At 38.3% G+C, this 23112-nt stretch overlaps 1 protein-coding gene across 1 annotated transcript in view; it reads right to left on the bottom strand.

Annotated features, from left to right (window-relative positions):
* Positions 1 to 3164: 3164 nt before the first annotated feature.
* fat2 (FAT atypical cadherin 2) overlaps positions 3165 to 23112 on the bottom strand; it is a 47042-nt gene continuing 27094 nt past the window's right edge. Inside the window, exons 15-24 of the mRNA XM_084430311.1 lie at positions 21920 to 22131; positions 20718 to 20855; positions 20418 to 20561; positions 18473 to 18670; positions 16629 to 17430; positions 14679 to 14833; positions 10367 to 10808; positions 8913 to 9072; positions 6835 to 7343; positions 3165 to 5195 (exon numbers count right to left, since the gene is read on the bottom strand). Of these exons, the coding sequence (XP_084286437.1) occupies positions 4738 to 5195; positions 6835 to 7343; positions 8913 to 9072; positions 10367 to 10808; positions 14679 to 14833; positions 16629 to 17430; positions 18473 to 18670; positions 20418 to 20561; positions 20718 to 20855; positions 21920 to 22131 (3218 nt within the window). The 3' untranslated portion in view covers positions 3165 to 4737. The remainder of the gene's footprint in view (positions 5196 to 6834; positions 7344 to 8912; positions 9073 to 10366; positions 10809 to 14678; positions 14834 to 16628; positions 17431 to 18472; positions 18671 to 20417; positions 20562 to 20717; positions 20856 to 21919; positions 22132 to 23112) is intronic.

Genomic DNA, 23112 nt, shown 5'->3' with positions numbered 1-23112 from the left:
CTACATGTGCTGAAAAATAGAAATAATATTTCATAAAAACCTTTAATATTGCCAAAGAAGTAAGGTTTCGTTTTTTTTATGAAACTACAGTAAGTACAACAATTCAACTTCATGATTAATGTAGCCACATATATGTCCAATATTTCATGCTCCACCATGATGCCATGAACAACAGATTGAACGTCATCTATCAGTTTCCAAATCTGAGATAGTCTCTGGCACCTTCATACTCTGGCACCGTATTTAACAGCGAATATTACCCATAAGACTGTTTATCATGCTACGTGAGTGTGCAGGGCACACACAGGGTATCCCTTTAAAAGCATGACTAGCTGCTTCGTACCAGTATGTGTGTGTGAGTGAAATGGTGTTTTTTTATGGATCTTGACTGGCATCTGAATAATGCTCAATGGCAGGGCTGATTACAGACATTTGGGCCACAGCCGAGTTCACAAAAGGTTTGTATGAGGCGACCCTTTAATGCTAATGATCATCCTGGATGAGCTTCTGCTGTGAATCGCACAGTCTCTTGATCAGTTTTGTACTGAATATTAAGGGGACGGTGCGAACAGCTGCACACATCGTCTAATTGTGAACATTAAAGTCACCATGAAATCAAATTAGGCAATTCTTATCTCTTATGGAATGTTGCTGTATTTGTCCTTGCACATCTTTTTTTAATTCATGTGCTGTCAATTAAAGTCTATTAAAATAACTTCCCCTACCTCTTGCAATCTATTGTGTTTACTGGCGCGAGGGCGGGACAGCCTGTCACTCACATAAGATCGACCAATAACAAACCACAACCATCCAATCAATTCCCCAGGGACAAGATAAAGAAAGAAAAAAAAAAGGCTTTTTTTCTTTTTCGAGAAGTCATTTCACCTGGATAACACGTTCAAGATGAGTTATGGTAGGCTACTCAGTATCGTTATTAGTTGACACTTATTTCCAAAACCCTAAAGGGTCTTTAGCCATGAGGAGATTCCTCTGCCTCAAGAAGACAGAAGTATACCTTATGGGACTGCTCCACTTTCACTCGTACATAAATCTTGTGAAATTGCTGAGTTACAGTAGTTGTTGTGAAGCCCCCCGGCGAGCTGAGTCGCAGCTCCTCTGAGTGTTGATCGCTTATGTTCTTCCATTATACTAAACCAGGGGCGTCGGACAGGGGGTAATAGTGGAACAGAGAAACACAAAGATATATTGATATGCTGTTGTGAGGGGCCCGCCCCTTGGTTCTGTGACCGGGGCACAACATTTGGTGCTACGCCCCTGTACTACACACATTTATTCTATGTGTGAAAGCTAAAACCCCGTTCACACTACAAGCGACAAGATACCATTCATTTGACCGTTGGCGACGGGATGGGGCGTGTCCAGCGACGCGACAAAGTTGAGATCTGTTCAACTTTATGCAAATGAAGAGCGACTTTCGGGAGCGACAACCAATAGAAGTGAAGTCAGTAGGGCGCGCGTGATCCGTCACTCTTCAATGCCGAGTCCGACCGAGGCTAGATGAACGAGAAGTTTATTTTAGCAGTCAGAAACTGTCCAATAATTTATGATATGTCTCCTTGTACATACAGTGGTACTCGCCATGCTGACTCCGAGCCTGAATGGTTTCGTGAACTCAGAAAGACCAGTATTTGCCCATTTTCTGCAGTTAAATAGCCGCAATAGCAAAGAGCACTCGCTGTTTCTCATTCATCTTTAATATTATGCATTTTATGTACTGATTCCATTTATATTTAGACTTTTCCTTCCAAAATGTTAGCTTGTAGCGGCAAGAAAACAGATTTGTTGTCTACAACATGGAGTAACATCTGTGAATGTCACTCACAAACATTACTAGGCAACCAGTAGTGGGAACGCCCACTAACGACCTCACTGCCAGCCACTGGCGACATGCAGCGACAAAGTCGCTTGTAGTGTGAACGCAGCTTAATGAGTCTCCCTCATCCATCGCTAAATTCATTTTGAGATGTCTGGAATGGCAACAACAGTGTGATGCCCTTTCACTAAAATTAAATAAAACTAAAATATCTATAAAAACACAGCATTGTAATTAGTTTAAAAAAATTTAGGTGTTACCAAATAAAGCACATTTTTATATATTTTTATGCTATACCATTCAAAGGTTTGAGGTTGGTAAGATTCCTTAATGTTTGTGAAATGAGTCTCTTATACTTACCAAGGCTGCATTTATTTGATCCAAATATAGTACAGACTGTAATTTTCTGAAATATTATTACAATTTGAACAGTCCGATTTCTGTTTAAATATTTTGAAATGTAATTTATTCTTGTTATGCAAAGCTGAATTTTCAGCATCATCCACGCAGTCTTCAGTGTCACATGATCCTTCAGAAATCATTCTAATTTGATGATTTAACTCTCAAGAAACATTTATTATTATCGATGTTAAAAATAGTTGTGCTGCTTAATATTGTTTTGTAGAAACGGTCAAACATTTTATTCAGGATTCTGTGATTAAATAGAAAGTTGAAAAGAACTACAATAGCCATGCCAACAGCAACTTGTAAACAGAGCGTGCACGAGGAGAACTAGGCTCGTGCATGCTCTCTCGTGCACACGTTTAATAGGCGTTCCCTCTCAGGAGCAGGTAGAGTGTTGCGCATGTGCATTTTTTCAAAAAGTGGAGAGGGCGGTTCTTTTCTAAAATTCGGGAAAATCCTCCGCTATACCTTTAAGTAATAATATGTGACCCTGGACCACAAAACCAGTCACATGGGTCATTTTTTTGAAATTGTGATGTATACATCATCTGAAAGCTGAATACCTATCCTGTACCTAACCTTTCCATTGATGTATGGCTTATCAGGATAGGACAATATTTGGCCGTGATACAACTATTTGAACTATTTGAAAAAAAAAAAAATCGAAACATTGAGAAAGTTGTCCATTTATGTTCGCAATTGTGCTGCATTCACGTTTTATATATTTACGGTAGGAAATTTACAAAATATCTTCATGGACCATGATCTTTATTTAATATCCTAATGATTTTTGGCATACAAGAAAAATCAATTTTGACCCATACAATGTATTGTTGGCTATTGCCACAAATATACCCGTGCGACTTGTGACTGGTTTTGTGATCCAGGGTCACATATAGTAAATTCAAATACAACACAGTGCATTCTGTATATTAAACATAATTTTATTTAATATAGTTCATAGTATCTTCTACAGAGATGGGAAATGGCAAAAGACAACACAGATTCTCTCACAGAGGAACTCATTTTAAACATGGGGGTTCAACCCACATTGAATTTTCAAAATATATATATAAAAAAAACAAGAAAAAAACATTCGTACATACCACACCCACTGCACAAACATCCGGCAGATCAGAATAACAAATACTTGCAACAGCTGCCATTAATATGTACATCAACACTGCACTATGTCATTTGAAACACTACAGTCAGTGAGGGAAGGAAGCAGTTTCATTGAGCACATGCAATACAATTTGATGACACATGCACCCGTCTGATAAATGAATCTCCAAAGCCTTTCACATTCATGTCATCTTTGCATCCAATAAGATGTGCTGTGGTGGGAATCCCTATTCATAACTTCTCAAAAAAAATTATAATTAATAATAATTGTACACTAAAGATGACAGATCATAGACAGATCATAGACAGAAGCGCTTTAGATTATAAAATGCAGCTGTTGTTTGTGATGTACACACACACACATCATTTCTTCACAACATTTCTTCAATCAATCCAATTTATTTCATACTTTGGCAGTATTTTTGATCTTTTTAATGATTAGTAAGCATTATGACAGTCAAGAAGCCATCCAATTGAGCCATACAAAGCTGCATAGGGATTTCTTATGGCCTTGTTTGAATACCTTGGATCACTGGGAACTCTTAAGACTGAAAACATCTGCAGTACGAGAGGCTAAAGCCAGCGCATAGTTCACATGTAAAATTACTATTCACCAAACACAGCAATTCATACACATCTTAACAGAACAGCCAAATGTCCTAACAACCAGTGACACATCAACTTGCGGGGGGACTATATTTGATATTTCATGAACATACATGTAATATTTCACATTGTGTACTAAATTTTTGATCCAGCAGGGAGCCAGCCTCTGCTTCAGTCGACTGTATAAATCAATGTAACCACTAATCTGCTGTTTTGTTGTAGTGAAATGTGCTTCTATATACCCTGCATCACTAAACACGTTTACACCATATGGCACGCTTGAAAATGATTCCAATTTCATAGCACACTGGTTTTTGTCCTCAAAGAACACCACTCCTCAGCTAAGTTTACAGGAATAATCATCTGTCCCACAGCTGGCATCCAATCTGATAATGACATGCAATCATTTAACAAATGTGCTAATACCAATATAGTTTTCCAAACCAAACCGGACGGGGTGCGATTGAACTCGCAATAACAAATAAGGGCGCATTATCTCTAGACACTACTGACAGCATTTACAGTATAACACACTGTAGACTTTTTAAGGTCATGCATTAATTCTACAGATTCGTAAAGGGCAAAGCAATGAGAAAGGTCACATTTCACACAGATGTATTTGTTCTCCCTGAAAGTGACTATTAATACTGATAGTGCTTCTGTGGCTTTTAGCCAGTGAGCTTCATATACTATATGCACGAGACAACCTTCCCCTCTATAATCATACGGGACCTTTGATCCATCGCAGAGACTCCTCTTTTTGTAGCCTAGAACATGACCTCCTCACAGCTGCCGTAGTCACTCTCCACCGTGTCTGAGCCTGTATAACTGCGAGCGGTCCTTCTAGTGGATCCGCCGCTGTCCGCATAGGAAGGCTGTGCCACGCTCAAACGCACACTGAGCCTCTTATGGCTGCTGGAGACGTTGTCCAGGCTGCGAGCGTGCTGGGTAGGGTAGTAGCTTATGGCCGTGTACTCATTAGGGCACTGAGAGCTGGGCAGCGGCAGCCCGTCCGGCCCCAAGAAGTCATCTAAGTTCTGGTTGCTGTAACAAGGGGGCAACGGAGCACGGCGGTCGGCCCGGTCCAGCGGGAAAGGGAAGCCTCCGAAACGAGAGTTCCTGCGCGACTCTGTGGAAGTAGATGAGTAGGTGCTTTCCACAATGTCAAACTGTGGGAACGCTTGAACGGAGGGTCGGCCATAGTAGTCTGGATCAGCTGGATACACTGTGAACGAGAATTATTATAAATTGTTTACTTGTTCTTTTTTTTGCTATGGTTTGCACAGATTTGTTGATTAGTTCTACAAGTAGTAGATGAGTTGGGTCTATGTCGACTAGTCGGACCACATGACTGTTGCAGGGTGCACTTGTGTTCTAGTAATACAAATTCTGTCTCAAACATTATTTTCATGATATGGTCGATGGACAATAAATGGCCTTGTCTGAAAGTTTGAGGTAGGTAGGTACGTTTTTTTTTGTTTTTGAAAGAAGCTCACCAAGGCTGCATTAATTTGGTCATTAACATTTCACATATCTGTGTTCTATGTGAATATGTTTTAAAATGTAATTTATTCCTGTGATGGCAAAGCTGTATTTTCAGCATCATTACTCGTCTTCATTGTCACATGATCCTTCAGAAATCATTCTAATAGGCTGATCTGATGCTCAAGAAACATTTCTTATTATTATCAATGATGAAAACAGTTGTGCCTCACAATATTTTTGTTCATTTTAATGTGTTCGTGCTGTCAAATCGATTAATGAAAGTTTTTGTTTATGTAATATATGTGTATATATATATATATACACACACACATATACAGATAGGCTATATGCATACATAAATAGGTAAACACACACATATACATCTATATATATTAATATATATAATAGACATACACACATATATTATATAAACAAACAAAGACTTTATGTTAGATGTGATTAATCACGATTAATCAATTTGACAGCACTAGTTCTTGCTGAAGGATTGATTCTTTAAAAAAATTGTACTGATTCCAAACTTTTGCCTAAATGTATAAAAAAAAAAAAAAAACTGTAATATTAAATGCTACAAGTGAACTTAGGCATCACAACATTATACTGTACAGTATGAGATCTGCTAATGATTATGTTAGCAATTTACAGTTAAGTTATTCAATTATTTATGTTTTCAAAGATTCACTTTAAGTGAGAGTTCGATGATGGCAATGGTAATCTAAATGTATAAACGGGTAAATAAACATGCACAATTAAACATACAAAATATGAGCCAATATTAATCCAAAATTGACCACATTAAGAAATCTCCACTATCAGCTGATACACCAATATTTTGTTCATCTATAATGGCAAGAGCAGAAAATTCCTCTCCCTGCTGTGTGGCATTCATTTTACTGTATATTTGAAACCAGAGTCTTCCACTATATGCGAGTGGGATGTGACCGTTTTTTGCACTGCTCATAACAGTTATGACAATCCACGGTGTTAAATTCACACACTGTCCATTAACGCAGTAGTGGATGCAGAGACACATTGTACAGTATATAAAATTAAAACAACTTGCACAACTATTCATGTGTACTTTAAGTCCTTGAGATATCAGCACATCACAATTTATAATGTGCTATTGACAGTTTTAAGCCATAGCTTTTGAGGAAAGTCACGTGGAGAAACTCTGAGTGCTGCAGAAAACAGAAGATATAATTGAATATGACCCGCACATGCTTTTTCCATTGACCTGCACAAGCACACGCAGCTATTTGTCCTCCGCCTCTCTCATCTTTCATGATGTGACTAAATTCCAAATTAAGTGAAGAGCCTGTAGAAGCTGTGAAAATAATCAATAAAACTGTAGTTCTCACCTTCGTAGTCATGCTCCCAATTGTTTTTCCTAATAGAGTCGTTGTCAGAGCTGGTGGAGGGTGGAGGAGGTAGATTGGGAGCCACGCTGCAAATCACAGGACCCTGAGGCCTCTGAGACCGGGGTCCCACCTGAGGGACGAGCTCCCGCTGTTCACGAGGTTTGAGTGAACGGAAAGGACTGTTGTCCGGATCACATACAGAGCCAATCAGAGTGCTGATCTCCATGGGAGAGCTGATCTCAGTTTCTTTCATCATGCTTTTGGGTAAAGTTGGGAAGTAACCGTTGGAATCTTGCACGCAGCCGGACCTGTGCTGCGTTTTGCTGACGTAGCGTTTTCGTAAACACACAAAGGCCACGACGAGGAGGACAAGCCCCAATATGCCTGCGCAGATCTCTGCGATTTCCACATAAGGAGGGGAGGTGGTGCGCTCACAGTGGATGGAGTTCCCCGCCATTGAACAGGCGAAACCATCCAGACAGGGATTAGGAGAGCATGCAATCTGACATCTGCAAAGAGAAGGAACAATTGACTGAATGTAGGAGTGTGTGACGGCTCTCGATCTGTGGTTAGAAGCAGAGTTTCATATTTGCATGACATGTGGACTTAATAAATTCTTATCTTGAGCAAAATAAGCAAGCTGACATTCAATACAATCTATATCTTTTATTTAGAATGCATACAAATGTCATTTACGTCTTTTAGTTTGTTCAGAGATTTAAAGCACCGTTTTTGAAGAGTGCGCATGTGCGAACGTGCTTTATTACGTAAGAACGAGCCTATGATTGAATCTGCAAATAGAGCAAAATAACTGAGAAAAATTTGAAATAGTCTTCAGGTCTGTAATTTATAGCAAAACATCTGGCATTAATTTGATCTCAAACAGATTCATTAAAAGAAGTTATTACTCCACCACGTGCGTGACGTCATAAACCAACGTGGTTGAACGACCACTTTGCGACAATACGTTTTCGGGAAACAGACGTGACTAGCAAGTTGATTTATTCAACGATGCATCGTACTATGGTAGTTAAGCAGCGAGTTACGTCATTGTTCGGGAAACGCACCCCTGATCTAGATACATTCAACTGAATTACTAATCAATGGAAATAATACACTCCATCCTGTATGTCATTTATGGATTATCAGAAGTTAATATCTTCCACATTCTAAACAATCCAGTGTACCAGATACATTTCTTTTTAAATGCTATCAAGCTATATGGGTGTTTTGCACAACTCAATGAATAAATGGGAATGCATTATGAAAAAGTAACTCGGATATATTGTTGTAAATTTAAAAGTAATGCATTACTTTATTAGTTACTTAAGTAATCTGATTACATAACCAGTTTTGAGAGTAACACATTGCAAGAGATTTGAGTTGACAAGTCGAAAAATATATATATATTTTTTTTTCATATAACAATTTTGAGTGAAAATATGATGGATTTTAGATGGCATTTTGCACTAGCGCTCCAGGAAAAATGCATAGTAAATAATATTAAATAAAAATAAATGGTTAAATGAATATTAAACATTTTAATCAACATTTCTCACTACTTTCTATAATTTTATGTCTTGCAACACTAATGAAAATAATAATTTTTACATAATAACTATACATTAAAATAATATCAGATATCATTATCACTGGACATAATTGCATAGTTCCCCCAAACAGATTTTTTTTTTGTGCATTATTTGATAACTAAACAGTGTTTGTAAAGTTTCCTGTCTTGGGCTATACATAAACTGTAATTATTATTTGATGCACACAGAGACAGACACACAGAAGGACATCTATTGATTGAAATTCAATCCATGACTAATTTGCTCAAGCTTTGGAGTAATATAAGAATGAGGACAATCAATAATGTTGTAAATTGTTAACTCAAGTTACGGCTGAATGCCAAACGCACATATCACATGTAACCTGTGTGGGCACGGGTTTATGAAAGAGATAAAGAGGCAGAATACACAAGTATTCATTTTCATGCAGATTTGTCAGACTTCTCAATGCCTTCACCAAGGACATGTGCATGTGGGATTTCAAGAGCTCCGCTGTATGAGTCTCACCTGTTTCCAGCAATTTGTGTGGAGCAGTTGCATATGTACCCTTGATTATTTGGCATACACGATCCATTGGCACATGGCTGGGATGCACAAGGATTGTCCGGCAGCTTGCTGTTCTCACAGCGAGAGCCATTGAATAGCATTGGACAGCTACAGCGAAACCCTGGAGGACAGACGTTAAAAAATGCATCTTTTAATGGCCAAGATAACAAAGACATTTCCATAGGAACTTCTCTGTTCTGAGATCAAAGTAGACTGACACTGGAGTATTGAGAGACATTTGGATGCAGATGCAGTGGAGATCATCTCCCTATAGCTTTATTTCCATATCTGTGTAGTGTTGCTTAGATCCAAATCAAGCATTTTGGTTTGTTGTCCCTTAACAGTCAATGGACTTCTTAAATTAATTCCCTACTTCACAGTTGTATTACATGAAACAAAAATGTGAAATATGTTGAGGAGTGAATACATCTGCATCACTTTAGCACACTTTCACTAACCATCCAACCTGACCAGGTTCTGGCATATGTGCTAGTTTAGCACTATGGCAGGTGTATTCAAATTAATTAGAGACAATTTTCAATAACGTTTAGTTCATGCATTAGAAACTAACTATAGTTTTTTACAGCATTTATTAATCTAGGTTAATGTTCCTGTTAATTAACTAATGTAAACGATTCAACTTTATTGTAAAGTGTTACCAATTAATACATTTTTATCAATTGCAGTCCAATCTGTATTTTATTAAACCTTATCTGTACTATTATTTTGGTTTTAAAAAAAATGCATTTAATTTTACAGAGATGTTTGTGTACATTTTTGTGTCCTTTAACAATGTCTTACTACTGTATGTATCAGAAACTAACAATGAACAATAATTTCTTACAGCATGTTTTTTAAATATCATTATTAATCTATGTTAATGTTAATTTAATAATAGACTATTGTTCACTGTTAATTCATGTTTATTCATAATACATTAGTTAATTTATACAACTTGAAATGTTAAAAATGTATTATTTTTTCTTAGTATTTTATATTAACATTAACCTGGATTAATGATAATAAAAAGTAATGTTCATCATTATCTGAAGAGACTGAATGCATTAACTATTTAAACATTATTTTAAAGTGTTACCAATGAATTGATTTTTATCATCTCAAACCTTTTCCATTTTTATTATTTCTATACTACTATTTTGGCAATAAAATGCATTTCATTTTACAGAGATGTTTATGGACATTTTCTAGTGATAATGGCAGCAGGAATTCATCATATGCCGATTAAATGAAGTAGCATCCATATATAAAAAATCGTGGTGTAGACAAGCAAAATGGGAAACCGTATTGTGCAAATGGCATACAGATTTGGTGACCTAATTTGCATATCTTATTTTATAAAGAAGTAGGTAAAACAATATAGACTGTGTGTGAGTAGAGCATCATCGCTTTCCCACCTTCACTGGAGTCTTCGACACAAGTGCCTCCGTTCTCACAAGGATTACTGGCACAGATCTTCACATCAGAGCAGCATTGGTAGATCCCAAAGAGTGTGCCGGTCTGCGGGCCAGTTCCTGTCACCCCCTCCTTTCCTCTCACCGCTTCTCCATTGAAACTTAAGCTCTCCAAACAGCCCGCGAAGCCCAGTCGCTCTGCATCTGCGCTGGGATTAGAGCCGGCCAGCACCAGCGCCCCGCCGGACTGAGTGAGCTTGCAGGGTTGTGGCAGAACGACAGACTTGGAGTGGCTGGTATCAATGGTGAGTCTAAGGGTTGTGCCATTGACCTCCAGAATGACATGATGCCAGCGGCCATCAGCCACAGGGTGGTTGGCCACCTGTATACTGGCAGAAGGCACGTTGCCACATCCATATCTGAACCTCAGCTCCTTGTCCACCAGCTAGAAACACAAACACAAAAGAGTCAATGACAAATAGCAATATTCATGATAAAGAACACATATGCCAAGTTTTGGCAATGTTTCTGCATGTTGGTTGAATGGTTGGTTAGTTAGTTGAAGTTCAACAATTATTCTACAAAAATAGAGTTGACTTTGTATGATAAAGTCAGAAATAAAGTCAAGTCTTGTGTTTGGCACTTTTCTGTAACGCTTTATTTCTAGAGTCTCCCTTAGACATTCTACTAACTATAAGTAACTTTGCAACTACATGTGAACTAGCAGTCATTAGAGTATTAGTAGACTGTCTGCTTAATATCTGCTAACTTTATTGTGATGCTTCACCAACAAACACTCTACTGACTAAGCAATTTTGCAAGTACATGTCAACCTATTCTACTAACCCGAACCCCTAACCTAAGAATCTACTAATACTCTAATGAGAATTAGTTGACATGTAGTTAAGGGTTAATGAGAGTTAGTTGACATGTATGAAGTTGCAAAGTTATTTATAGTTAGAATGTCTTCTTAAGTGGACTATCGGAATAAAATGTAACCCACTTTTCTTCCAAAGCTTAAAGTTTGAAGCTTTTCACATACATACATACATACATACTGTAAGTATGAATTGCATTTTGAATCTGTATTTTTTAATGAAAGAAAAATGTCAATGTAACATCATTGACCCCCCAAAAAACTTTCATTCTGGCATGAAAGAAACTATTTCAACACCTAAAAAGTATACAATTCACACTTATTAGCTTTAGCCTGATGTCTACTCTGCGGCTTAAATAAAGTTATGGGCTGTTAACGCTCTTGCTGAGGTAGGTTACATAGCTTGTGTTTTTGCTCAGTTGGAAGCGTGTGCTCTCAGCGCTCGCTCTGTGGGAGATAAGAAAGCCCTTTGAGCATTGAAGGGAATTGTGAAAGACAGAGCTCGATGGAGAACACAGTTAGTTCTTGTTAAACCGCATCAACGACTTTGTGATGCAAAGCAACAGTCCTATCAGGAGCGTTCGAAAGCACACTTCCTCAGCATTCCTGTCACAAATAATAACTCACATATGCATGTATTACTTTCCTGCTGTGCGTACATTAAAAAAAAAAAAAACATAGCTTGTGTGTGCACTATACATTTGAAAGTATTACACTGATGCTAAAAGTATGCATTATTAAGCATCATCTCCTTCACGGCAGCCTCTTAATTGCTGCGGCAGAATCTTCAGAGAGTTTTGTGATGTAAGAAGTGAGCACAGAGCCTTTTGCTCTGATCTGATACCAGTCAGCCCATGGGTTTTGCTCATTCGCTTTCATTGTACGGAGCTGCTGTTTGATATTGCTGTACTGGGTTGAGCTGAGTGTGCAGTGATGATGGTGGTGAGATGAGCACAAAAAAGGAAGCGGGACTTTTCCCAGGAGGACTCATCGAGGGTGAATGTTCGATCTGAGTTTTGGTTCATATCACATGATCTCGCTGTGCTTGTAAATCGGCTACAAAACAACAGATAACTAAACATTTATGGTCAAGCAAGCAGTGTAAAGTATCCTTAAAAGGAAGTGATATTCTTTTCCCACCTGGAGAAGATCATGAAATTCTCCTGATATAGTTCAACTAACTATTAGTTTACACACTATTATATTACACAATATTAAATGGCACAATTCTCTGGAATATTCCTAAACAGGGCAAATTTGTGTAATTCTGAAAAAGCTCAGACGGGAGTGGAAAGTTCTGCCTGTGATCTACTGACGACGTCTGGTTTAAGACGTAAATCACCTTTTTAATTTAAATACTGTCCTCCCATAAATTGTGTCTTAAAGGGAAACTCCTACAAATGCATCCGCAATAAGGTCAGCCGCAAAAATAACCCTGTCCATGTGTCTTCAGTAGATCCTGACAAAAGAGGGTTTGCGCTGGCACAAACTGTTAGTAAATTTGGCCCTTAGTAGTGAATTACTGAATTGCTTTTATATTAAAGTACATACACTAGTTTGGGGTCAGTAAGATTGTTTAATGTTTTGATGCACTGTGACACATTTCTCCTACAACCAGAATAACATTTTTGTCCGACTTGTGCCACAGTAGACCTTTTGTGGGATAGCCTTCAATGCCCTTGTGCATCAATGAGCCTCGGGCATCGGGTTGTGGTTTGTCCTTCCTTGAACAACTGTTGGCACATTCTCGCCACTGCTGACCGAGAGCAACCCACAAGCCTTGCCATTTCAGAGATACTCTGACCTAGTCACCTTGCCATAACAATTTGGCCCTTGTCAAAGTCTCTCAGATCTTTATTCCTGCCCATTTCTCCTGCATCCAACATGCTGATAACAAGAACTGATTGTTTGCTTATCACCTAATCTAATCGGACCTTAATATGTGGCCTTGTTAGGATATGATCAATGATATCCGCTTCACCGCTGTGTCTGGTCATGATGTTTTGGCTCATCAGTGTATATAAATAAATCTAAAATTCTCTTGACTCTATCTCTCATCTTTGATAAAATGCTGCTTTAGAATCTGGCCAACATTACAGATCTTAAAAGCATGATTTTGTACCCTACTGTTTGGAAGAGTCTTGGCATCGGGAGCGTGCCTGTGATGCCTTTCAATGCTGTCGAGGTAGGTTTCGTAACAGACCTCCTGATGCGAGTCCAGTTAGAAGAAAAACCTAATTATTGCGATCAATGCCCCCATGCTCGGACTCCTCACAGCATTAAAGGGTATCAGTTCCACCATATCTATCCCGCAACAGATCTTGCTTCTCTTAATAATGTTAGATCAGAGCTGTCGGTATTCATAAATGCTACAGCTGCTTAGCTGACAAGTCACCTTTTATTCCCTTTCTCTTGTCAGAGGTGGCTTTGCTCAAATAGGCTCAATTTCCATTTGAAAGTAATTACTAAAAGGTAAGAAAGCTTAAAAGATGTTAGCGGAGGAGTAGATTTGAATTAGAATTTTGCAAGTTTCAAAAGCATGAGCTGTCGCTCCTCTCAAATGAAACGATTGATAAGACATGAAGTGATAGGAATTTGCTGATATGCACCGGAATGTTAATTCTCCAGAGAGACACATAAATTATGTCATGCATGGCTATGCAGCATGTGAAGATGTATGCCCTAAAGATTTCTTGGATGACCGTGTTTAACTATTCCTTTTGAAGCCCACAATGAAATAGTCCATCTTGCCAAGTTCCAAAACCCAGAGGTAAAGCTTTGAAAAAAAAATATGTTTTGATGTTGCAAGACACTTAAATTGAATATTCAATTATGGCGCATAAATGAGACGACCTCCGAGAGTTAAGTCATGTGATTTTAAAACAGAGGCTGCTGTTTTAAGTCATGTTTTCCACATTATTTACATTTCTCACAATATATAGGTTTTCTTTTGTGTAGTCCCTTCCTGTAGCTGAAGCTTCAAAGCTGCATAAAGAGGTTTAAATAAACAATTACTCAAAGATCCCTCACTGTGCCTCTGAGAGCAGTCAGCCATGAATTCATCATAACACTCATTTCAGAAACACAGGTTGATTTATCACTGATGTGCTCAAAGGGCGGGATGAAATTCACATCACAAGTTCTTTGCTTCCCTTATAGAATGCACTCTTGAATATTAACGCGTTTAATGCGCAAGTTCGTGAGAACAAACAAGCTTCTGTTGCACACATTTGGATGTTGTATTTGTCATGGGGTGGAGTGAAGTTTCCTGTGATCGTTCCATTGTTATCTGGATGGCTGGGTTTTCTTTGCATTTTAGATTTATACCTGGCTTTAACATACACCGGGGCATTCAAAATAAGCCTTTTGTGCAAGAATGTGGCAGACAAAAGAATAAGTTAAAGATTCTTTTGTCAGAGTATTTGAGAAATGTTCTACCTCTAATGTTCCCCAGTCAGAGGCATTGGTGGACATGACTGTGCCTTCTGCAGCAGACGTTTTGAGTCGAAGAGACAGATGGAAGTTCTTGTTGCCCTCTTCTATTTGATAGAGGTATTTCAGATAACCCTTGCCGTCAAATCTCACAGCCGATTCTGCAATGAAGAAGAAAGCATAAATAGTAAGTACATTTGGTAAAATGTGCTGCAGCGGTCCACTTCCAGTTGAAACTAATAACTGGCATCAAGTTAAACAGGCCTACCATCTCTCACTAGAAATTCATGTAAAACATCTTTTTTACTTCCACTTTAAATTAATATTTCACACAAAAAAAAAAGGAAAATACTGTTCTGTTTACAGACACTACCATTCAAAAGTTTGGGTTAAGATTTTTTTTTTAAAGATATTAATACCTGTATTCAGCAACTCTATCAATCAATAAGTTATGACAGCATGTGTTTTTACATTGCTTTAACTCATGCAGTTAAGCAATTTTAAACTTTTTTTAATAGGTTATACAAGATTCAACCCATTTAAGTCAGTTTAATGTAATTTAAGTTGAAATGACTTAAACATACAAGTTGATTGTACTTAAAAATTTAAGGTTTCTTAAGCATAAATTGTGCATATTAGAATGATTTCTGAAGGATCGTGTGACACTGAAATTCAGCTTTGTCATCACAGGAATAAATTACATTTTAAAATATATCAATATAGAAAACTTTATCAAACTTTTCACAAATTTATTTGAAATATATTTCACAATATTGCTGTTTCACTGTAGTTTTGATCAAATAAATGTCAGCATCAGAAAATTAAAAAAAAAAATCTTACTTACACCAAACCTTTGAACGGTAATGCACATGAAAAACAAATCGATGAAAGCACATAGTGCCCTGGAGCTGTCAAGATCTAAAAGAATACATCTAAAATAAAAGTATCGATGTAAATACAAAAGTACTGCAAATGTAATGTGTTTGCTCGTGGTGTTTGTGTAATCAATAGACTGATTTTGCAGTCATTATTCACAAAATATTTTCCCCTTTGGCATAGCTCTCAAATCTTATTAACGTTCTCATACATTTAAATATAATGTGCCACAACTCTTGTGGTCAACACTTGACGTCAATGATGACGTCAATTGGTTCTTGTACGTCTCATGTCAAACACAATGAGCATGTGCAAAATTGTCATATAGCTTCAGACACCTTGAAGTATAATGATAATAAAGCAATATAGACCTATTGGTTCTCAACCCTTTTGACTCCAACACATCCCATTGTCCACACAAATATTCAAATGCCCCATGACTTTTCCAGTCATTCATCATTTACTGGATAAGGATTAAAAATATATATATTCTTACAATTTCTACCAGATAAAATATTTTAGACCTTGGCATAACTGGAAAAAAAGTAAATACATTATAAAATTACCCGTGCCATTACGATTTTATTAATTTACATGACTTTTCTAGGACTAGAAATCAAAATGAGGCTTCATCATTCATGTTTCCAATATGAGGGGACAATTTTAAGAAGTATTTTGATTTAAACTTAAAACTTGTTTTGACTCATTTTAAATCATTTTAAAGTAATCTTGAAGTTCCCTTGTGGGCCCTGGCCCTCTGATTGAGAACCACTGATAAAGACTATTGCTTTTTATCCTTATTGGAGCTTGAAAGCCCCTGGTCACAATCTGTTTTTGTTTTATGAAAGGGTGCAGCTTGAAATATCTGCTAAATGTTTTCTTTTGTGTTCCCTGGACAATGAAAATCCTATGATTCTGGAATGACATGAAAGGGCACATCATTTAAGGTTAACTGTCCCTTTAAGGTAAGCCCAGAGCAGTCACAACAAAGGTGCAACTAAGTGAGAAACTTGATCATATTCAGGGCCTCTGGGTTTATCCTCAGTGGAATGCAGAATACGAGGCTGGTGGTCTGCCTACCATTGCAGGAGCACACGCTCTCCCAGCTGTGCTGCGGAGTGATGAAGTTCGCCCGTGCTGTGGCGTAGTTACTCATTCTCCCCTGCCTCATCACTACTGCGTTCCTGCAACCCCGAGGTGGGCAACCAGCGCCCACACAACCATCATGCTTCAGTCTCAAGACATTCAAACCCAGTGTATCTTCTACATTTGAAAGGACCCCAGTCAGGCGTTGAACAGGCACTGGCTGGACGGAGCCATCCTGAGCTCGACGGACCAGCAGTACCTCCATGTTGACGGAGTTTGGCTGTTGTTGCAAGCTGGCGATGTGGAGCTCTTGTCTGGGTATGTTTAACTCCGAGCCCAGGCTGCGCTGGAGGCCTCTCCAGTGATCAGACACAAACTCTTCAGCCGAAAGTCCAGCCAACTGCAACGTAAAGCCCTGATCCAGAGCATGTTGAGCGCCAGCCCAAACTTGGACCTTCACTCCAGCCCAAATGCTAAACGTTCCATCAGACACGCTCACGTTCAAGTGGTACAGGCCTGGCTCCAGGTCCTTTTCCACCACGATCTTTCCATCCACTGTGTCCACAGAGAACAGGCCTCGGTCCGGGCCATCAGAGACCAGTTTGTATGACAAGATGTCTTGGGGATCTTGGTCCGTAGCGTGCAGCTTACCGATGACACGTTTGGAGAACGTCCCTCCAGCGGTGGTGATGAAAACCTCCAGTGGAGACACAGTGGGTGGATATCGACTCTGCTCTGTGATGTTGATCTTCACCACGCATATAGAAGACAGCGGAGGGTGGCCGCTGTCAGTGACCTGTGGAGATGATATTTATGTGAAGTGTGAAAAAAACATTGCGACGTGTGAACAATACACTGACCTTTGAGGAGTCGCTTTAAATAATTTAAGATGGTGTGGTAAAATCCCTGGCCCACAGATAACAATCAAGTTTACAACCATAGGTCAGCTTGTGCTACAAGTCATATTTCATTTAAAGGGATGGTTCACCGAAAAAAAAAAAAGTACGATTCTTTCATCGTTTATTCGCTCTTATGTTGTTACAAGCCATATGACTTTTGCTTTGTTTTTTATTCTGTGGAAGTTTTGAAAAATGTTCATGCTACTCTTTTCTGTATAATAACAGTGAATGGGGACCTGGGTTGAGCACCATGTAGAATTTGATTAAGAATGCTTTTGAACTTCCAGCGCAATTCTTGAATTTGAATTGAGGTAGCAAAAAAAGGATTCGGGATTCCAATTCAAATTTGAATTAAAAATATAGGTAACACTTTATTTTACAGTGCCCTTGTTACACACGTTACATGTAGCCACTATAGTAATTATTATATAATTTGTGCATAATTACATGCATATAGCCCTAAAAGGTTACAGTCATTAAGGTGTCATTGTTACAGTGTAAATATATATTTAAGTACTGAGCAATATTAAGCAACTACATGTACTTACTATAGGGTTGTGGTGGGATTAGGATTTGGTTGCATGTAATTACGCATCATTTACTGTTATTACTATGGTAAGTACATAGTAACAAATGTTACAAGGACACTGTAAAATAAAGTTCCACTTGAATTCACCATGCTGATAAACAGAAAACTGCTTAATTTAGCTGTGCTTCATATATTGCTATGCTATTGACAAAAGACAACAGACCTTTTTTTGCCCACAAAATTTTGCTGACATATTGCTAATGTTACCGCACCGTTAGAATAACATAAGGATGGGTAAATTATGACAGTCTTTCATTTTTTGGTTGAACTATTCCTTTAAACTTATAACAAGCATGTGTTGTAAACATGTGTTGTACTCGTAACTGAAGTTAATGAGTGAAATCTTTCACCTGAATTTTTAGCAGATGCTGAGGCTTGCCTCTCCTCCTCAGCGGGGAGTATATGGACAGCAGTCCTCCTTGGTCAATGAGAAAACTCTTGTCCTCATTTCCCGAGACAATATGGAAGGAGAAGGGAGGGCCGTTCTGAGGCGTATCTCTGTCTGTCACCAGCAGCTGCAGAATCCCACTTCCAACAGAAGCCCCTTCCTGTATCCAGAAAAACACCATTAATCAAGCCGCACATGCTTGGGAAAATAACATCTGACTTTTAGGAAAGTTGTGGCTTTCTTGTCCTTTCTTAAACAAATAACATAAATACATCATTTTGATCAGGACAATTCTTGCTCTGAAGTGAGTTTTATTGTATTCTATTGCTTTGGCAACAGAATGAGTCTTGGTGACCAGAGACAAATCATCAAAATTGTTGGAAAAGAAAAACCATGATCAATCTGCTCCGATGTTTGTATGTTTCTTTCTGTTTTTCAAAATCAATAGCGTATTTGTGTCATATGACTCATTTTTACTGCCAACAAAAAAAGACATTCTGTCGAAATGAAAGAACAGCCCGAACAGATGGTGATTTTTATCACTCTGTCTGCATTTGTCAACAAAGTGCAACCGATTGGATTGACATGTGCTCCTCGTCTCCGTTCAAGCTGGCACAACTGGAACAGGTAATTGAAACAGAATGCTTGGCTGGCAGAGCTGAGCCTAATTGTTACTGACCTCCTACATGGTGCCAAATAGCCGCTGCACTCTAAAGACACAGACACCTTAGGTGAGGTAAATGGGGTGTGAGAAATATTTCCAAGTCAGCAGAGTTGGCCCTATAATTAGAAGCAATGGATCCGGCTGACTCTGAAGGGGTAAACAGACGGCCCGAATGCTGGCACAAAAAAAAAAAAAGCTATATTATGCATGGCTGATTGGCTCTTTAGCCTGAACTCTTGCCTTCCCCTATGCCCATGTGCAGCTTAGAGCAGAAATGAGATGACAACTGTGTCCGAAACTTGAAAACAAAGCAGTATATGAAGGCATCTGGTTGGTTTTGGCACCTTTGATGTCCCACAACACTATGGGCCCTGTCATACACCCGGCGCAAGTGTTTTTTGCTAGTTTCAGCCTGACGCAGTTATCATTTTCACATCCTGCGTCACAAATGCATTTGCGCCCATTTGTGCGCCCATGGGCGGGCTGGTCTGAAAATGAGGTGTGTTCAGGCGCATTGTTGCCATTGACCAACTGAATTATTTGTTTTGCTATTTAGTTATAGTAATTATTAGTAATATGCGCCTATAGGCGGGTGCACAAAGCGCGTCCACTCTGCTTTTTACACACACAGGCAGCAGCACACAAACATGCCAAATATTACAAATAAAAGGATTACAATGTAAAAGATTATTATTGTGTACATAAAGATATGGTGGAATCCGGCTTGTCCCGTAGATGGTCTACTTGCGCGCTTTAACCCAGCGCACAAGCGGATCCGTTTCCTCTCTGGAGACACGTTTAGTCTTTCTGCTTACAAATTCCGCCATGTAAATAGCAATCCGCTATGGCGCGAAACTGGATTTTAAAGGGAATGAGAGATGAGACTCTGATTGGCTTATTGCATATTATGCCCAAAACACACCCATTACTCATTAAGAGAATAAGGACAACCCTTTTAGACAATTTTTCCGCCGTTAAACTATCAAAAGTGGTCTTGCGCTGTGCGCTTTAGACCATGCTCTTAGATTGTTAAAATAGCTCATTGTGTGTGATAACCATTGTAATCATTAAATATTTGCTTGGTTGTCTTGGTTGATGCGCATTTGAATTTGTTCTAAATTGTTTGCCGTGATATTACGGTGTCTTGGAAGACTTAAAACTGTCTGTTTGAAGAAAGTCAAGTCATTGACTAGCTTTGCAGGGAGGCAAAAAGGAAGGTTTTGGAGTACGTGTGTGTTTTTACCTGAAGAACGAGGCTGTGATTGATCTGGGAGAACGTCGGTGGGTTGTCGTTGACGTCAGATACGGTTATTGTCACCTGGACGGCAGAGGATAAAGGGGGATCGCCTTCATCGGCAGCTTGCACAGTTAATGAGTAGTGCGTTATCTGAAAGGCGAGGGGCTGTGTCAGTGGGATTTTGAAGATACGAACAGTCAAATATCCACAGTAGTGATTAAAATGTTTATCTGTGATCAGAGGATATAACTAAATCCCTGATAAAACTAGCAAGTACGTGTTCTGGGTTGCGATTCAGGAACTCACCTCTTCCCTATCCAGCATGGAGCGGACCGTTATGTGTCCGGTGCGTGGGTCGATGCTGAACTGCTGCTTTGGATCACCGTTCACAATGGAGTATATGATGAAGTTATTCGGAGGCCCATCAAGGTCGATGGCACTTACCTGAGAAAAATACACAGTGAGTGAAAGGAAGATGAGCACACCTGAGTGGTTTTAAGCAAAGCTTTAAAGCTCTGGATTACTGCCGATTCTTCTAATCCAGCGGTCTGCATCAGACACGCCTAATGTCCCAATGAATATCTGAAAAGGCTGTGAGTGCTCATAAACAATCACCATTAGCTGATTGCTGCATTCAAAATGTTTTTCTGACTGCTTAAATGACAGATGCGGTAAATCATTCGCTCAACAGCTGCCACAATAGCTTGTTTCAATCCTGTCACCAGATTGACAACAGCTGTCTTCACTTTGCTTCATTGAAAGCATTGTGGAGAAAGTCTGAGACACATTATTTGTGAAATCAAAGGTAGGTCTACTGTAACAGGATAACAGCCCAGAATTTTTTTAAAAAAAATTAATTTTCATACTCTTTTCTCTTGTTTTCCGTTAAAAAAAAGCATCCTTAAACCTTAAGGAACCTGACACATTCAGTGTTAAAAAAAGGGTGAAATAAAATAGAATATAAATATTTAAATGAAAACATTCAACTTAAAATGGTAACACTTTACAATAGTCTCATTTATTAACATTAGTTACAATTACTAACAATGAGCAATACATTTGTTACAGTATTTATAAATCTTTGTTAATGTTAGTTACTAAAAATCCATCTGTTCGTTTTTTGTTCATGTTAGTTCACAGTGCATTATCTAATGTTAACAAATACAACTTTTTAATTAGTAAATGTTGAAATTAACATTAACTAAGATTAATAAATGCTGTAGAAGTCTTGTTCATTTTTAGTTCACGTTAACTAAAGGAGTTAATTAATGTTAACTAATTAAACCTTTTTTCAGTTTTTTTAAGTTGTAAAATTACTAAAACCAAAACTTTTAAATAAAAAAACTCAAGCTAAATAGAACTATTTAAAAAATATATATAATAAGGACAAAAGCTCATAATTAAATTATTAAAAATAAACCAAATGATAAATACTATTAAATAATACTAAAATAACACTAGATTATTTATTTATTTAACCAGCTGTTTCTAAAATAAAAGTGTGATACCTGCAGAACCATGTCCTCAGGTGAAATGTCCTCTGCAATCACGGTTCTGTAGCTACTGCTGTTAAAGACAGGCGGGTTGTCGTTGACGTCTGTGATATTGATGATAACCGTGGCAATGTCAGTGAGCACTGGTTTGCCCCTCGCCCCTTCCACTGACAGGTAGTACTCGCGGCACAGCTCAAAATCCAGCGCAGCCTTCAGCGACAGCAAACCTGTGGCACAGAGCAACAAATATCCAGTCAGCATTCTCAGCTCTTCTCAGAAAACATCCAGCATACATCTATCTCTTTATCAGTTTGCACAGATATACTGATCTGTTGGTTAAAATTGCAAAAATAGCAGAGAAAATTTAAGTTTGTTCTGAAAAAAAAAAGATCTAGCACCATTTACTTTGACAGTTTTGGCTTAAAAATGAGTTTCCCAGTGATAAGCACACCTGATCTTGGGGTTTGATGAAGAGCTTATTTACAATTCTCATGTAAACTAATGTGAAATGTGATTTATTGTTCAGTGTCTATTTCTGCTACCGTGTGCCTAATATCCTGTATGTTCAGTATATAATAGTGCTGACAGAAAAGTTAGGATAGAATGGGAGTTATAGCATTTCAATATACTGTATATAATACTGGCTGATTTTCTTTTATCGCTGTATAAGCTGACCACTTGCATTCAATCTTGACTAATAACTCTCGAGTACTTCCCAGTGGAGTTGGACTGAATGCATGACATCTTTTATGCAATTTTGCATTTCTGTTTTTGCAAAGCGCTTGATTTCTACAAGAGGCTGATTCATCTAAAGTATTTGAAAATCCGGTGGGATTTGCTCTGTGCATTATGGGTAGACACTGCTATTGGACCTCTTGCTGATCTGTCTGCTCACATTATCAGAGTAAAACAAGATGGAGCAAAACATCAAAAGCATAGGCATTCTTGCTTAAAGCTCAAGAATCGAGTTTTCAGTGCAAAATTGCTCTGTGTAATGTTTCTTTTCATTGATTTAAGGGCTATGTTGTGTCACTTAATGGCTTTCTTCGAGATCCACCACCATATTATAAACAGCGCAGTGTTTGTCCTTGGCACAAGTTCTGTTAATATAGGTGTGTTTGTGCTTGTGTTGAACATAGAGCTTTTGATACATGCAAGAGTGGACAGCCATAGTAATCCTCGTCTAAGCAAAAGGAGCATTTTTCAAT

The sequence above is a fragment of the Rutilus rutilus genome (assembly GCF_951802725.1).
Source record: "Rutilus rutilus genome assembly, chromosome: 14".
Classification (NCBI taxonomy): Eukaryota; Metazoa; Chordata; class Actinopteri; order Cypriniformes; family Leuciscidae; genus Rutilus; species Rutilus rutilus.
This window is presented reverse-complemented; position numbering and strand designations above follow the sequence as displayed.